At 39.6% G+C, this 14774-nt stretch overlaps 2 protein-coding genes across 5 annotated transcripts; one reads left to right on the forward strand and one right to left on the reverse strand.

Moving 5' to 3' along the window:
- The first annotated feature begins 262 nt into the window (after window positions 1-262).
- Window positions 263-9480, forward strand: pllp (plasmolipin). Its single transcript, XM_086029351.1, has 4 exons — window positions 263-656; window positions 6563-6736; window positions 7799-7915; window positions 9147-9480. The coding sequence occupies exons 1-4, from the start codon at window positions 492-494 to the stop codon at window positions 9252-9254; spliced, it is 564 nt and encodes a 187-aa protein (XP_085885477.1). The 5' UTR covers window positions 263-491; the 3' UTR covers window positions 9255-9480.
- Window positions 9481-10526: 1046 nt separating this feature from the next.
- arl2bp (ADP-ribosylation factor-like 2 binding protein) lies at window positions 10527-13705 on the reverse strand. Of its 4 annotated transcripts, none has more exons than XM_086029350.1 (8): window positions 13588-13705; window positions 13264-13333; window positions 13111-13172; window positions 12912-13018; window positions 12488-12573; window positions 11501-11597; window positions 11288-11419; window positions 10527-11206 (listed from the first exon to the last, which is right to left on the reverse strand). In XM_086029350.1, the coding sequence occupies exons 1-7, from the start codon at window positions 13604-13606 to the stop codon at window positions 11321-11323; spliced, it is 540 nt and encodes a 179-aa protein (XP_085885476.1). In that variant the 5' UTR covers window positions 13607-13705; the 3' UTR covers window positions 10527-11206; window positions 11288-11320. The 4 variants fall into 4 exon arrangements, with proteins under 4 accessions (XP_085885476.1, XP_085885473.1, XP_085885474.1 ...); XM_086029347.1 differs by having other exon boundaries at window positions 11288-11429; XM_086029348.1 differs by having other exon boundaries at window positions 10527-11419.
- Window positions 13706-14774: the final 1069 nt, after the last annotated feature.

Consider the following 14774-nt stretch of genomic DNA (forward strand, 5'->3'; position numbering starts at 1 on the left):
CTACAAACTTTCATAGAAATCAGTTTTGTAATGTTTGCAATATCTTACTCGATCCAGGGTGTACCCCACTGAAGTCACCCTAGGTCAGACGTCACCCCCTGAACAGGATATAGAGGATGCACACATATTAGGCCACGAGTGCCTAAGAAAATTGTCTTCGAGGGTGACACTGTGTTTCCTTTTGGCCTGCCCTCCTCCCACTTTTCAAACATTAACAGGTGGCGAGGCCTCGGGGAGTCATATGGGAGGAGTCATAGGGAATTAGCAGACAGCGGCAAACAGCAGGAGGATGGCACTCCATGTGCAACTGTGTTTGCGTGACGCAGATAGACAATATTTGATCCTGGAAGTTTCACTGAATACTCTGCTCTTTGCTTTTTTGTCCGTGTATTTGTCTTTTAGCCTGTTGGGCTTCCTTTTAATTTTTCCGCTGGAGACTTCTCTTTTCCTTTTTTGTCTTTTGTTTTGTTTTTTAAATTATTTATCCGAATATGACAGACTTCCCTTCCAAGGTTACCACGGAGACCGGGTCCCCCAACTCCCAGAACAATCAGCAGGGCGGCAACAGCCTCAGAGGGCTGGCAGCTAATGTGACCACTAGCATGGACATGTCTTTCATCAGGAGCATCCCATCTGTCCTCATGATGGCTCAAATAGTGAGTGGTTTGGATGGCCTTTGTTTTCCTATTTTGGGTGTAAAAAGTTGGGATAATGGGTTTTAATTAATGGGTTTTTAATGGGTTTAAATTATGTGTGATAAACATTTTATGGTGCTCTTTGTTTCTTGTACAAAGTCAATTTGTGGTACTTAGGCCCTGTAGCGAGAATAAATAACACCACTCACTACTTTTATTTGAACAAGCTGTCATAAAGTAGGCTGATGTCTCTTCACCTACAAGTATGATAGAAGTCTATCGTTTAGGATTACCCGGTAAGTAAAAAAAACAAACAAAAAAAAAACATAAAAAATAAAACACAGGGACATAATCTATGAAGCTCGTAGAACTGAGCTCTCATGAGTTATGCTGGGGTCCTGTGTAGTGTAAACGTTCGACCTCAGCGACAAACAAATTTTAGAGGCTCCACTGTACATTCATTGTTTGGCCGAGTTAATGGAAAAGCCACGTGATGATGTAACATCGGCAACAGAAGATAAGATAACAGAGGAACAGTACGAGTATGAGTGTTTTCTGATGGAAGTGGAATGTGTATCAACAGCAGCAACTATTTAAATCGAATTATGTGTACATACAGGAAGTACAGCAGCAGCACAGAGTGATTTTGTAGGCTTCTCAGACCTTTTGCAACAATAGCATCTAAGGTAATATTTGGCTCTCCAAGTGCAACCATAATAATACAGTAATACAGTAGGTAAAAATAAGCCAGTGTAGCATTTTTCACAATTTGAACATTAACACTGTCCTGAGTTAAATATGTACTGCACACCAAAGTTGAATAAAAATTATACTTAAATAATTAAAACAGGTGGTCGACTGGTTAGCACGTCCGCCTCACAGTTCAGAGGTTGTGGGTTCGATCCCGGCTCCGGCCTCCCTGTGTGGAGTTTGCATGTTCTCCCCGTGCCTGCGTGGGTTTTATGCGGGTACTCCGGTTTCCTCCCACTTTCCAAAAACATGCATGGTAAGCTGATTGGACACTCTAAATTGCTCCTAGGTGTGATTGTGAGTGTGGATGTTTGTCTTTGTGTGCCCTGCGATTGGCTGGCAACCAATTCAGGGTGTCCCCCGCCTACTGCCCGAAGACAGCTGGGATAGGCTCCAGCACGCCCGCGACCCTTGTGAGGATAAGCGGTATCGATAATGGATGGATAATTAAAATATACTGTACAGTACTTGAAAGCTAAAAAAAAAAGGACTGTACATAAAAAGTAAAACATGTAACATGAAAAGTGAAAAAGTTCAAACAGGCTGAATAGCGTAGCTACAAGATTTACTCTCATATACAGTAATTGGTTGTATTTTATATTTTAAAAGTGGGGAATTTTATTTGCATTTATTGAGTTATACTATCATCTACCACTAGAGGGAGCCCCTGTACCGCTAGTGGTACTCGGACCACACTTTGAGAATCACTGGTTAGGTCAATGTTTCCCAACGTTTATTGACCGAAGGCACGCATTTGACAATACAAATATCTCATGGAACAACACCCACCAAACAAAAATGTAACCTAAAATCCAAAGAGTTTTTAAATACAAAAGCAGATGTCTCATTTAAAAAATTAAAAAATAGTAAAATGTTTACTTTTTATTTCCGGCTTTATTTTAAAGTTGATCATTTTTAATGAGAGTATTCTAAGTTAATACAAATGAAATACTTATGTAACATAAAGGATTCTGTGATAGGCAGACTGCTAGTCGGGGCAGCTCTATTTTCTATAAATGCCAATTGTCAGCACTTTAACTGTTCATTTATACACAACAAAATGATGATGTGTGGTGGTAGTAGAAGAACATTTAAATTAAGTCACTCTATGTCATGTCATCTTCCAAACCGCTTATCCTATATAGGGTCGCGGGGAGTTGCTGGAGCCTATCCCAGCCGTCAATGGGCGAAGGCAGACTACACCCCGAACTGGTCGCCAGCCAGTCGCAGGGCACACATAGACACTGTCACTGAGCGGGAATCGATCCCACGCTGCCCGCACACAACTCAGGCGTGTGTACCACTACACTATCAGCGGACTCACTCTATGTCACTGGCATAAATAGATGAACTAAGATACATTATTGGTAGTAAATACAGAATAATTTTCAGACAAACCAAGTGAAATTGAATAATTTCCTGATGGTCTCTCATGAAACGCCAATGTGGTGTGACACAGTGGTTGGGAATGTGATCAGGTCATTGCGTTTGCGTTATATTGTACATATTTGGACAGTGGACAAGTGACTCACTGTTTGACCAGCGTTGCCTCCCCGGATTATCCCTTTATTAAACTGGACCTGCCTGTGTGGGGCTATGTTTCAAGTGTGGCTGTATCGCATGTGTCATCCATTTGCAGAGATGGGCACTTTACCCTATTTTGCCGGTCCGTCCTCCGTCCGTGACCTGGGCACCCCTCCGTCATCGTCCCTCCAACCTCATTCATCAAAATAATGATCCTCCGACCCTATCCGGCCTCATCCTTTCAAAGCGCTTCTGTCCTTACATTCCGTCAGTTCGTACCGCCCACCACCCAAAAAAAAAAAAAAAAAGCGTCTATACATGACATTTTGTTAGAGAGGCTAACGGCAGAGTTTTCATAATTCATGTACATTATCTAATGCTCATTATCTTGCTAATTTCCTATTCAAATGCACTTAGTGGCTGTGAGTATCGTGAGTGGATTGAATTGTTTACAACTGTTTAAGTGTCACCCAAGATTAGCCATGGGACGCCACGAGAATATTTAAGATTGCGTTGTAATGCAATACTATTGCGTTTTGTTGCAAAACTTTTTCGTAAGGCAATAAAAATAATTTTTACAAAATAACGAATGTCCGCTGATAGTGTAGTGGTACACACGCCTGAGTTGTGTGCGGGCAGCGTGGGATCGATTCCCGCTCAGTGACAGTGTCTATGTGTGCCCTGCGACTGGCTGGCGACCAGTTCGGGGTGTAGTCTGCCTTTGCCCATTGACGGCTGGGATAGGCTCCAGCAACTCCCCGCGACCCTATATAGGATAAGCGCTTTGGAAGATGACATGACATGACATGACAAAATAACGCATTGTTATTTTAGGAGAACGAAAAAAAACGTCCACTTCCGGGTCATAGCTTTAAGTGTACAGTGGACCTGGCATGAGCATGAATGACGGTTTGGAGAGATTTTAAGGTCTAGAGATATCCCAGACAAGGACATACTTCGCATGAAAAGGCATAATTTATGTACTTAATGAACTTAAAGCGGAAGTCAACGCAAACATATTTTTTTCAAGAATATGTTCTATGCAAGCCCACTAGTTTAAACAGGGCATTCTGATAAATATTGCGTTTGTGGAATAAGTGGGAATCCACCCTTTTTCAGCCATCTCTGGGGGCGGCCATTTTGTCTTCTGTCGACTGAAAATGACATCAAAACTGCTCACAACGACCAATCATGACTCGGAGTCAGAAAACAGGTGAGCCGTGATTGGTCGTCGTGAGCAGTTGTAATGTCATTTTCAGTCGACAGAAGACAAAATGGCCGCCCCCAGAGATGGCTAAAAAGGTGCGCATTTTTCTGCTAAACGTATATTCCACAAACACAAAATTAATCAGAATGCCGTGTTTCAACTTGTGGGCCTGCTGGGAACATATTCTTGAAAAAAATATGTTTTGGTTGACTTCCACTTTAACAGTTAGTTAACAAAACAAAATTGCTATATCCGCCTTTTTCCTCGTCAGTGAAATGGGCGTCCTGTGGCAAAATCAATGGTATTACATGTGTTGAACCACTAGAGGGCAGGCTATGCCTGTGAGTGCAATGTTACTGCAGGGAACACACATTGGAGAGTTGTGGCAGGCAGTTAATAATGGCGGCTCCGTGCTATCGCAGAAGAGAACAGTGGTCTTTTTTTTAAAAAGAACCCAACACAACACGTCAGTCTAGCGCAATGCCCATCTCTGTACATTTGTCACCCGCATGCTTTATGAGCATCCACCTTTATGAGCTGCGCCTGAAGTCAAGTCTGAGTCATTAGGCCACTTTGTGGCTTTTAGACCTTTCAGTTATATTTAACCAAGCGCCATTATGAAGCGCATGATTCACATGCTTGTGACATAAATCATTAACTTGTCCTGGTGTTTAATGAGCTCACATTTGTAACTAAATACCCTCAGACACAACGTGAAGTACACTTGCACAATATATAACCTCCGATTCCCAAAATTCTGTCTTTATTTGGATCAGCGTTTCCCATTCAGGGGGACACGAAGCCCTAAGGGAGCACATTGCAGGGGGTACATGGGAATATTTAATAATTGATTTTCCAGATCAATAACCTGTGGCACAGCCGAGCCAAACTCACAACAGCCACGTGTCAACTCAAATGTCTCATTAAAGCTCAGATGATTAATGAAATGAATGAAAAGAAAGTCAAACTGCTATAGTGGGTCTGAATGTTATTCGTGTTCAGTGTTTTGTTTTGAGTTGAAATACTTGTTTAAATGGGACTTTTTCAAAGGAGCTCCATTTTTGGTGGTAAATGTTCTTCTAAGAGTATATGCAGTATAACAAAGGCAGGTTTCCTCTTTATTTTAGTTCATATATAGAGTATGTATTTATATTCATACTACTAATCTACTTTCAAACAACATATATATGTTTGAGATGAAGACAATGTCAAGACAATGTCTAAGAATTAAATATTTAAATTAAGGAAACAAAATAATGTGATTTTCATCTCATAATCAATTGCGTTATGTTCTACACATATCAGTTAGGGGTACACAAGCAAAAAAAAAAAAGGTTGGGAAACGATTGAGACAGTGCTCCATTTTGCTTGAGTCTGCCAGAAACTGAGAGGTGTTACTAATATTTTTCTTACTGTATAGCTTTCTATATCTAAAAAAAATGGAATATACACAGGTGAATCTCAGTTAATTAGAATAATGTGAAAATGTTAATTTATTTCAATAGGAACCTCATATTAGATGGAAAAAGACAAATTTCTTGATATGGAAAATTTGGGGTATTTGTTTAATAAACAAAATGAAATAACATAGAAACTGTAGTGAATCTATATACAGTATAAATATACGAGTCTCACTTTTTGAACCGAACTACGAAAATAAAATGCATTTAACCAATATTCCGATTCAGTGATATGCACCTGTAGAATCAGAATCAACGTTGGAATCATCTTTACAGGCCAAGTATGTTAAAAACACACGTGGAATTTGTCTCCTAGTTGGAGCCTGCTACTACTTTGTAAATGGGCGTCAAACAAGCAAACGAGTAACTATAACAAAACATACATTTAGAACATAAACACATAATTACAGAGAGTCGTTATTTCAAATTTTGTAGCCATATGACTGTTATACCATTAAAGTCAGACATATTTTCATGGATAAGTTGTGCACAATATTTTGTGTGAAGCCTGAAACTTTATTTTCCTAAACAGCCACAGATTAATGTTCTACCCTGACCATAACCACACACTAAAGATGACCGTGTATAAAAACATTTAACTTTGCTAATTTGCTGACTTGGTCTAAATATGCGCTACTGGTAGAGTACATCATAGGTTTATATGCGGTTATCTGCTCTCTGAATGACCCCTCTAAATGTTAATGGGCATTTAGTCCTGCTTGCATGACACTTTCTTGGCAAACGGCCTGTTGAGTCGTGTCTTCTGCATTCATTTCATTGTCGACTGTATGTCATAGTGAGGATAAGCAGTTCGGAGAACGAATGAATGAATGTTGATGTCATGAGAAAACATAACATTTAAAATAATGAGCAAATATGATGGAATTTGTTCTTGTTAAAAATAGACATTTAGGACTGTATACAATACAAAGTTATTTTGGGATGTTGCATCACCTGATGTCTTGTGTGTGTTTTTACTTGTGTAGTTTTTGGGGCTGCTCCACTGGGCGCTGATTGCCAGCTCGCCTTACATGTTGGCGCCGGCCAATGGCTGGGTGCTGTTTGTGGCTGTCACTTTCTGGCTTCTCACCAGCATCCTCTTCAGCATAATACTCTTTGGTGCCCAGAGGAAACTCGCCGCTGTACCCTGGCCACTCACGGTACGTAGGGGGCAATGGGCGGAGAGAAATAATCAGATAAGTTAGAAAAGCTGCCACAAACTACACATGGCAAAAAAGAGCCGGTTAAAGTCCAACAGTTCATCATGGTTCATATAGCACCTACACAATTCAGTGCAAGACCTGTTTTAAAAGAATCTGCCTCTAAAAGAGAAAGAGAGAAAAAAAAGGAAAAGTCTGTTTGACAGAGTCATTTAGTAGTAAACTATGAACAAGACCAACCATGTAACAACAATTACTATTAACTATAGTATGACAATAATAGATACAATTATTGTGGGATTGTGGAACCTTCTAAGAATTGTCTCCAAAAGTACGTTTGAAAATGGAAAGAACAACTTGTTTGTTTTCCGTTACACTTTTTCTGTACAACCCAAATCGCTTCATTAATATAGCAACAATGTCTACATTATATACATACATATGTGTATTTTCAAATCTCCTAAGATGCTGAAATGCTAAAAATCTCTCATTGCTTAAATATGTTCGAAGACGAGCGACGATAAACCCGAAAAACTTTCACTGAATGACCTGAAATAGTTGACAGTTACTTTAGTTAAAACAGCAGTGACTTTTACTAAAGTTAGCATCAAGGCTAGATAGATGTTAGCATGCCATCCCCGTAATACCATCGTAACTATTGAACAGACAGTATACAATGTGAGTTATATATTTTCTAAATCTGTGTTACTTGAGAGTACTGGACTCGGGTGTAAACATTGAAAATGGAAATAAGTACTGTATAGTATTAGTATGTAATGCTTTCTAATGTTGCTAAACATGAAAGCTCACCTCCAACATTGTTTTCAGAACAAACACATAATGTTTCAGTGCAGTTGTAAAACCCCAATAATAAACACAAGTAAAATGAATACCTCTCTGACCTTGTCACTTTAAAAGGAAGATCCTGCTGTAAAGTCAGAACATTTTATTATTTTACGTTTTGTATTGCAACTCATTACCTTCAATGTGATAAAAAAAAAAAAGGTGACTAGAAGGAGATTGCGATGTTGCAATATATCTATGCGATGCTTCCTTTGCTAGGTGATGGTGTACCATGGAGTAGCCACGTTCCTCTATCTGACCGCCTTCCTGGCCAATGCTGCATCTGTTCAGCCCTTCTACTACAGCTACTTCTTTGGACATATGGCTGCTGCTGCTGTGAGTGCACTGTGACACCGGACACCTCTCACACTTGCGCAAGGATAGAAGGCATCCAGATGAATGCTCGGACAAAAGCATTAGAATACATCATCTAAATCAATTATTGAATCACTTAGGCAGGGGTTGCAGTTGTCACTTTCTTGATCTTTCACGGACATTTTCGATTATCTGGTGGCACTTTTATTGGGAACTGTTTATGGAAAGACCTTTTCTGTATTGTGACCAATTGTTTTGGTGGAATGGGAAGAGGTGCATATATATTATTATCATTATATTATTATATATTGGAATGGGGGGGGGGGGGGCTGGGGTGAGGGGATGGACCGACGGAGTTCTGACGGACTAACTGACGGACTTAACTGACGGTTATAATTCAGATTGTCATGAAAAATGATGGACTGACAAATGACGGCTGGGTACCCAGGCCGCTGACAGGTTGTGAATGAAGGACCACGAAAATGTAGTCAAATGCCCACCTCTGGAAATGGGGATGGCACCTTACTGGTGTTTTATTGCTGTAAATTGCTCCAGGTTTAAACTGTTGCTACCATAAATCCTTTGCTAGCTGTACAAGTTAGGTTTTAAGTAACATGTTTAACGTGCTTGACCATCAGCAAATATAAAGGGAAGTTTATTATTGTATAGCAAAATGAAAACCAGCCTACTTACCCTTTGAAGCCTGACGTACATGTCATGGAGAGGAAACAGGAAGGCATTTGCAAAGCGACAGAATTTGTTTTGTTGACCAGAACCACAGAACAGAATCAGATTATGTGGCATCGTTAATGTAACACTGTGTTTCTCTGGGACACTTTTCTTCATGTTCATTTAGCATACACACCTGAAATAAAAAGAAGTAAACAGAGAAAAGAGACGAGGAAAAGGTGTGCTTTATACTATGTTTACTTTCTCCTCAAATATAGTCAAGGAGTGAAAATACAAGCTGTGTGCAGTTGTTGAGCCTTAAGCTAAAGTCCACAATGGTTCTCTCTCACAAACACGGACACGCACACACACAGCCTCGGCCTCTGTATTCTAACAGTGATATATAGCATGTGTCAAGTTAAAGGCCCATTAGTGTGAAGATGAATCTTACGATGGGTCTTACAACAAGTGCATGCAGACAAAATAGAGCATGATGACCTTTGCCTAGTGGTCATAAGACCTGAAGTTACTTCACTTTCACTTCCTGTTGTCCATCAGCCTTCTTGTTTCTCTGACTGTGCAGTTCTTTGGTGCAGTGGTGACGGTGACGTACGGCGTCAGTGCTTTTTTCTCCTATTTGGACTGGAAAGGAGACGGAGGAAACGCTGCCACCAGCACAGTGCCCACCTAGGAGTCAAAGAAAAGCATCACAAAGACTTTCATTAATTCTAGGTTCATAACTTAAGCAATCAACAAGGACTCATGTGATTATTGTTGTTGCCCAAGGATCACAGAGTACACTCCACTGGATGACACTTAGACTGTGGGTCACAAGGCATCAGGTCGTTGAGCTGTATATATATATATATATATATATATATATATATATATATACAACACTTTTTTTTGTATGACTACTGCTGACATTACCAACAGACAAAAGTGACAAATAATTGTAGGCGTTTGTTGACCAGATGAAATTATTAAACAGATGATTAAACAGATGTTTCCCTTAACTCAACAACTTGATGCCGTGTATATCTCTATTGCTGGTGTCGGGCCAAAACCTCAAAAGTCACATTTTGGTGAATTTCACATTTTTTTCAAAATTCTATACTATTGGTTAGTCCGCACGCGTGGGTTATTTTTTTTATTTTTATTTTTTTAACACATTATTGATCCAAAGTGTTGAAAATGGCTTGCTCTCTTTCACGATGCATGACTGAACAAACTTGCCATTTTGTGGTCGCCTGAAAAGTGATTGTTATGGAGGTGCAAGGCTTTGGCCTGACGCCAGCGAAAGTAGAGAGCGATAAAAATAGGCCAAAAGTAATTTCTTTACATGTACAGCATCTTTTTCTTCATTCCATCAGTTTTTTTTATTCTTGCATTCTTACTTTTATCTTTTCATTGCTAAAACCTTTCTCTCCTTCCTTCCCCAAGACCTGCTTGTGATTCGTGCATCCTTTCACTTCAACCTGCTTTTCTGACATACTCCCTTATCTTCCCTCATTCCCCATTCCTGTCTAACGTTAAACCAAACCTTTTGTTCCTTTGGTCAAAACTAATGTGACCTTCCATCAGTCCCTATGCAATAGTGCTTCTGTCAGAATTCACTTTTTTCTTCACTCAAAATATTTTCTATTAGTCACAGTACCTGTAAATAATGAGAGAACACATCTAAAAAGTGTACACATACATCTGGCCAAGCCTAGAAGCGAAAGTTGGGGAAAATTATTTGACCCCTGCTGAATTTAGAAGTTTGCTAACCTATTCAATTTAAAAAAAATAATTTTGCATTAGAGAATATCAGTCGAGGAACTGACCCTCACAACATTTACACAGTCAAGCATGAAGGCGGAAACATATTTTACTGTTTCCTGTTGAAACTTATAGTAGAGTTGAGATTCTTTGGTGAACACAGGAGCTCAATTTTGCACATGTACAAAAAAAAGCACATTAATTAAAGCAATGGGAGACATGAGGCTCTCCCCTTTTTATTAGAAAACATGTCACAAGCATTTCATCATAGACAAGTATGCTATACAAATATCTATTTACACGTTTAAAAATCACCTTCACAGGCACAACATTCAATCCTAACAATAAATATTGCAAAAATGTGAGGAATTCTTGCACTGTCATACACTCAAAACATGTCATGCAAGCTATATTCATTATAAGTTCTTTTTAACTTATGATCAGTCTGTGCATGTCTCATAATTTACTAAACAAATGTAAGGATTAGTACCAACAGTAATAGAAATGACAAAAAAAAAACCTCCTGATGTTGTTTATGAATAAAAAAAAAAAAAAGAGTGCTATGTCTGTGTGTCATGCATTTTCCATCTTAAACCAGGAATACATAATACAGGAACGTATAGGGAATTAGCTTTTAGGGGTGTTTTGTCCACAACTACACTTTTCAGGCGTCGACCTGCGGTAGCGCACTGGTCCGTTAGTTAGCACCTGGGCCACAATAGCAGGCAGGCTTGAGCTGGGATGTGTCTTTCAATCTCTGTGGGGTTTGCATGTTCTCCCTGTGCTTGTGTGGGTTCCCGTACCTCCTCCCGAGGTGCAAGAACATGCATGTAAGGTTCACGCAAGACTACATTGTCCATAGTTGTGAGTGGTTGTCTGTTTCTATGGGTCAGACTTGAGGTTGATGTGTGATCACAAGCTAACATTGTGTTTTAAGCTCAATCAACAATATGGCATACGTACACGCTCTATCATGTGACTGTATGTGTGTGCGTGTCACTCCAGCTGATTGGATCCAGAGTGGCCGGACGCTGCAGGGGTTAAAGGCGTAACTACAAGTCCTTGGCTCAAGTCCAGACTCCGCCCCTCCTTTTCCTACAAAATACTAAATGGCATTAAAATACGCCATGACAGTCAATAAAGGCAGTGTTTAGGGATATCTGTTCCCCAACTCACCACTTTATACTGCAGAACCATCTCCTTGAAGGCCACAAAGTCAATAAAGGACAGCAGGATGTCTACAATGTCACCTGACACCTCATCTTTGTGCTTCCTACAGGTGGGGGGAGACAGAGGCATGATGGGAATCTGTTTTCAACACGAGTGCCATCTGGTGGCCAGTTGTGAAAGATGATTTGCATAAACAATAGGCTGTAGTACAGTGAGTGAACCCCTGTCTAGTCGCAGTTCGCTACTCACAAATTTATGGAAAGTAGTAATTGGTGTTAAGGTAGTATGTTGAAGTGACGCATCTCAACTGAGGAACTAAAGTCTGTATCAGGGAGGAGCTAAGTTTATTAGCCTGGCGTTTTAGTGGAAGTTATGCAGTTTTCACGACATGTGCATGCACATGCACTATTCCAGTACATTTTTTAAAAAAAGAATCTAAAAGTCATTTATTTTGGAGAGCATTACTCTAAAATGAGTTTAAAATGATATTAAAATTTCTGTAAATTGAAAATAAATGTCTACCACAGAGAAGAGTATTGACCACAACCCTGACAAATTTTAATGATTCAACAAAATTGCATGGTATATAAAATGAGGCTTCAAAATTGTGAAAAATCAACCATTTCCTCCGCCTAGACACTTTGGACGTGTCCACTGAATGCGCTGAAACCACCCGACTCCACAGTCGATCAAATACAACTACTATATCCTGGAACAATGTTACTTCATCTAGCATCTTTGTTATGCCTACACATACAGTAAGTACATGTTTGTACCATGAAAATACTGTATATCCGGTTAAAGGTGCTAAAGTTTTTGTATAGTGGGCGGAAGGGAGGACTCCAAAAACATTGTTTTCAGTCTTTTCACATGTTTTCAGCAATTATCATCTAACACGTGTAATGTATTTAGAAACAAATCTCTGAATTCACTTTACAGGGTCTTCAAAGAGTTTAGGGGGAAGTGGACAATGAACATGATGTCAATGCTTACATGAGATGATCGATGAAGGTGGACATAATGAAGCCGGGGATTCTGTTGATGAGCTGGTGTTCGACGTATTTCTCCAACAGCTCCACCTATACACAAACAACAAATGGTAATACACATTAAAGCTACAGGCTATCATGCTATTAAAAGTGGTGGTTAAGGCCAGTGCAACCCCCAACCACCGGCCCGGGTGGCACAGATATATGCCCCAAATGTACGTTCATCAGTATCAACAAACAACCAGTCACACACACTTATGGACAATTTAGACTTCTTCAATTAACCTAACATGCATGTTTTGAGGATGTGGGAGTACGGAAAAGCCAGAACAAAAACAGGAGAGAACAAGCAAACTCGATGGTGGAGGGCCAGGTCGAAATTCAAACCCAAACCTTAAAACTGTGCGACAGATATAACCACCACTCACATATTCATTGAAAATGGGTGTATAGCTCAGCTTGTTCTCTTCAGTGCTGTCAAACTCTTTATAGTGTTTCTCCATGAAGTTCCGCTGTAGTAACTGGAAATCATCCTCTAAAGAAAACAGCATCACAAATGTTCATTCTCACAAAAAGCATGTGCATCACAACTGGTGGCGAGAGTAATTTCAATTGTAATCATCTCACCCATAATGATGTCTTCTATGCATCCAATGACAGAGTCGAATGCAGTGTCTGCAGCTGAGGAACTGAAAGCAGGACGTAAGAAATCGGTTCACAACACGAGACTGACACATGCTTCCTGAATAATCAGTATTAAATCGATGCCATTCAACCAACCTGGAAATCGCAAAGGTTTCGTCCTCCATGTCAACCATGTCCACAATGTTCTCGCCGCTGCTCTGCACACCTGTGGCGGGGAAGATGGTGTGAAGCGACGTTTGCTTTAAAATGTAAACCTCTTTAGTTCGTCAGAGCTGTGTATTATCGCACACCTTATAAGTTTAGCTCTATACTCAACGACAACGTCAGCTAGCCGGCTAGCGTAGCTGCGGCTAGCTAAACACGTGAGTGAATAAATAATAAATATAAAATAATACATATATTTGGGGGATTACTACTAGTGTTAAATTCATTATCAACTAAGTACATTTTCCCACTTACTTCGACCTTGAATGTCCATGCTTTAGGCTTAATGTCGAGTCGTAAATTAATGAAGTAGTGGTGTTACCAAGGAAACGACCACCTGGTGCTGCTTTAAATCGTGTCCGACAGAATCAAGCGTGAGCAGCAATATAGTTCCTACAGTACACGCGTTCGATGTTGCATTCGGGGATTCCTTTCAAAATTGGTAACAGGGTCGTCTAGCAAGTGTAACTGGACGCCTTCTGACTTGACCTATTTGGCTCAAAATGTTGATGGTCCTACACCTTTTATGAGTGTCAGCTCATAAAAAAGCCAACGTACAAAAGTAATGTTTAGGATTTTTCATGACAGTGATTATTCTTGTTTTGACGTTTGTTTTTTTTTAATTCAATCAAGCTTGAATTATTTTTTAGTGCAAGTCTTTTTGGGTGGTGGGGGGTTCTTCGTTTTAGGTTTATTAGTTTTAGGATTTTTTTTTTTAATGTATGGAGTATTTGTCGCGTTCAAAAACAAGCCACTTTGTGTAATTGTGTAATAAAGTAAACTACAATTCTGAACTATATGACCTTCCTTCTTTACGAATGTGCAGCAAATAAATTTCAAATGAACCCCGAAAGTTCATGTATTTGACAGAAAACAAAAACTAACATTTTCATTTTCGTTTTCTATAAGGTTAGATCAGGGGTCACAAATCTTTTTGAAACTAATAGCTACTCCTTAGCACTTTTTAATACAAAGGGCTACCGGTTTGACACACGCGTCAGAGATAATTTTGCTGAGTACAGTACCTTTATGATATTCACCTGGTTTGTGTACCTACATGACCATACCATGATTAAAAAAAAACTTGTATATTATTGGATCTCAATACGCATCTTTAAGTGACTGGCCTGAAAGGAAACATTGCCTGTGCTTTCCCGTCTTTATATGCTTCATTGGTGTCAGGTAGAATGCTCGTACCTCCAAAATCTTCACTTTTTACGAGATCAAAAGCCGACATGTTTGTTCCACTATTAACATTGTATCGACAAAGAAAGCAAGCCATTTCCAACACTTTGGATTGGTCAATTATTTGTAATAACACACCCCCACACACACACTAATGGTGTAGATTTGTGAAGGAAAACAAAAGGACTGCAGGGATTTATGTAAGTCAGCAAACTTAAATTTGTGAAGTTCAGCAAAACTGATGAACAAATGATCTG

The sequence above is a fragment of the Filicampus tigris genome, chromosome 4 (genome assembly GCF_054856515.1).
Source record: "Filicampus tigris isolate MCC_2025a chromosome 4, RoL_Ftig_1.0, whole genome shotgun sequence".
Classification (NCBI taxonomy): Eukaryota; Metazoa; Chordata; class Actinopteri; order Syngnathiformes; family Syngnathidae; genus Filicampus; species Filicampus tigris.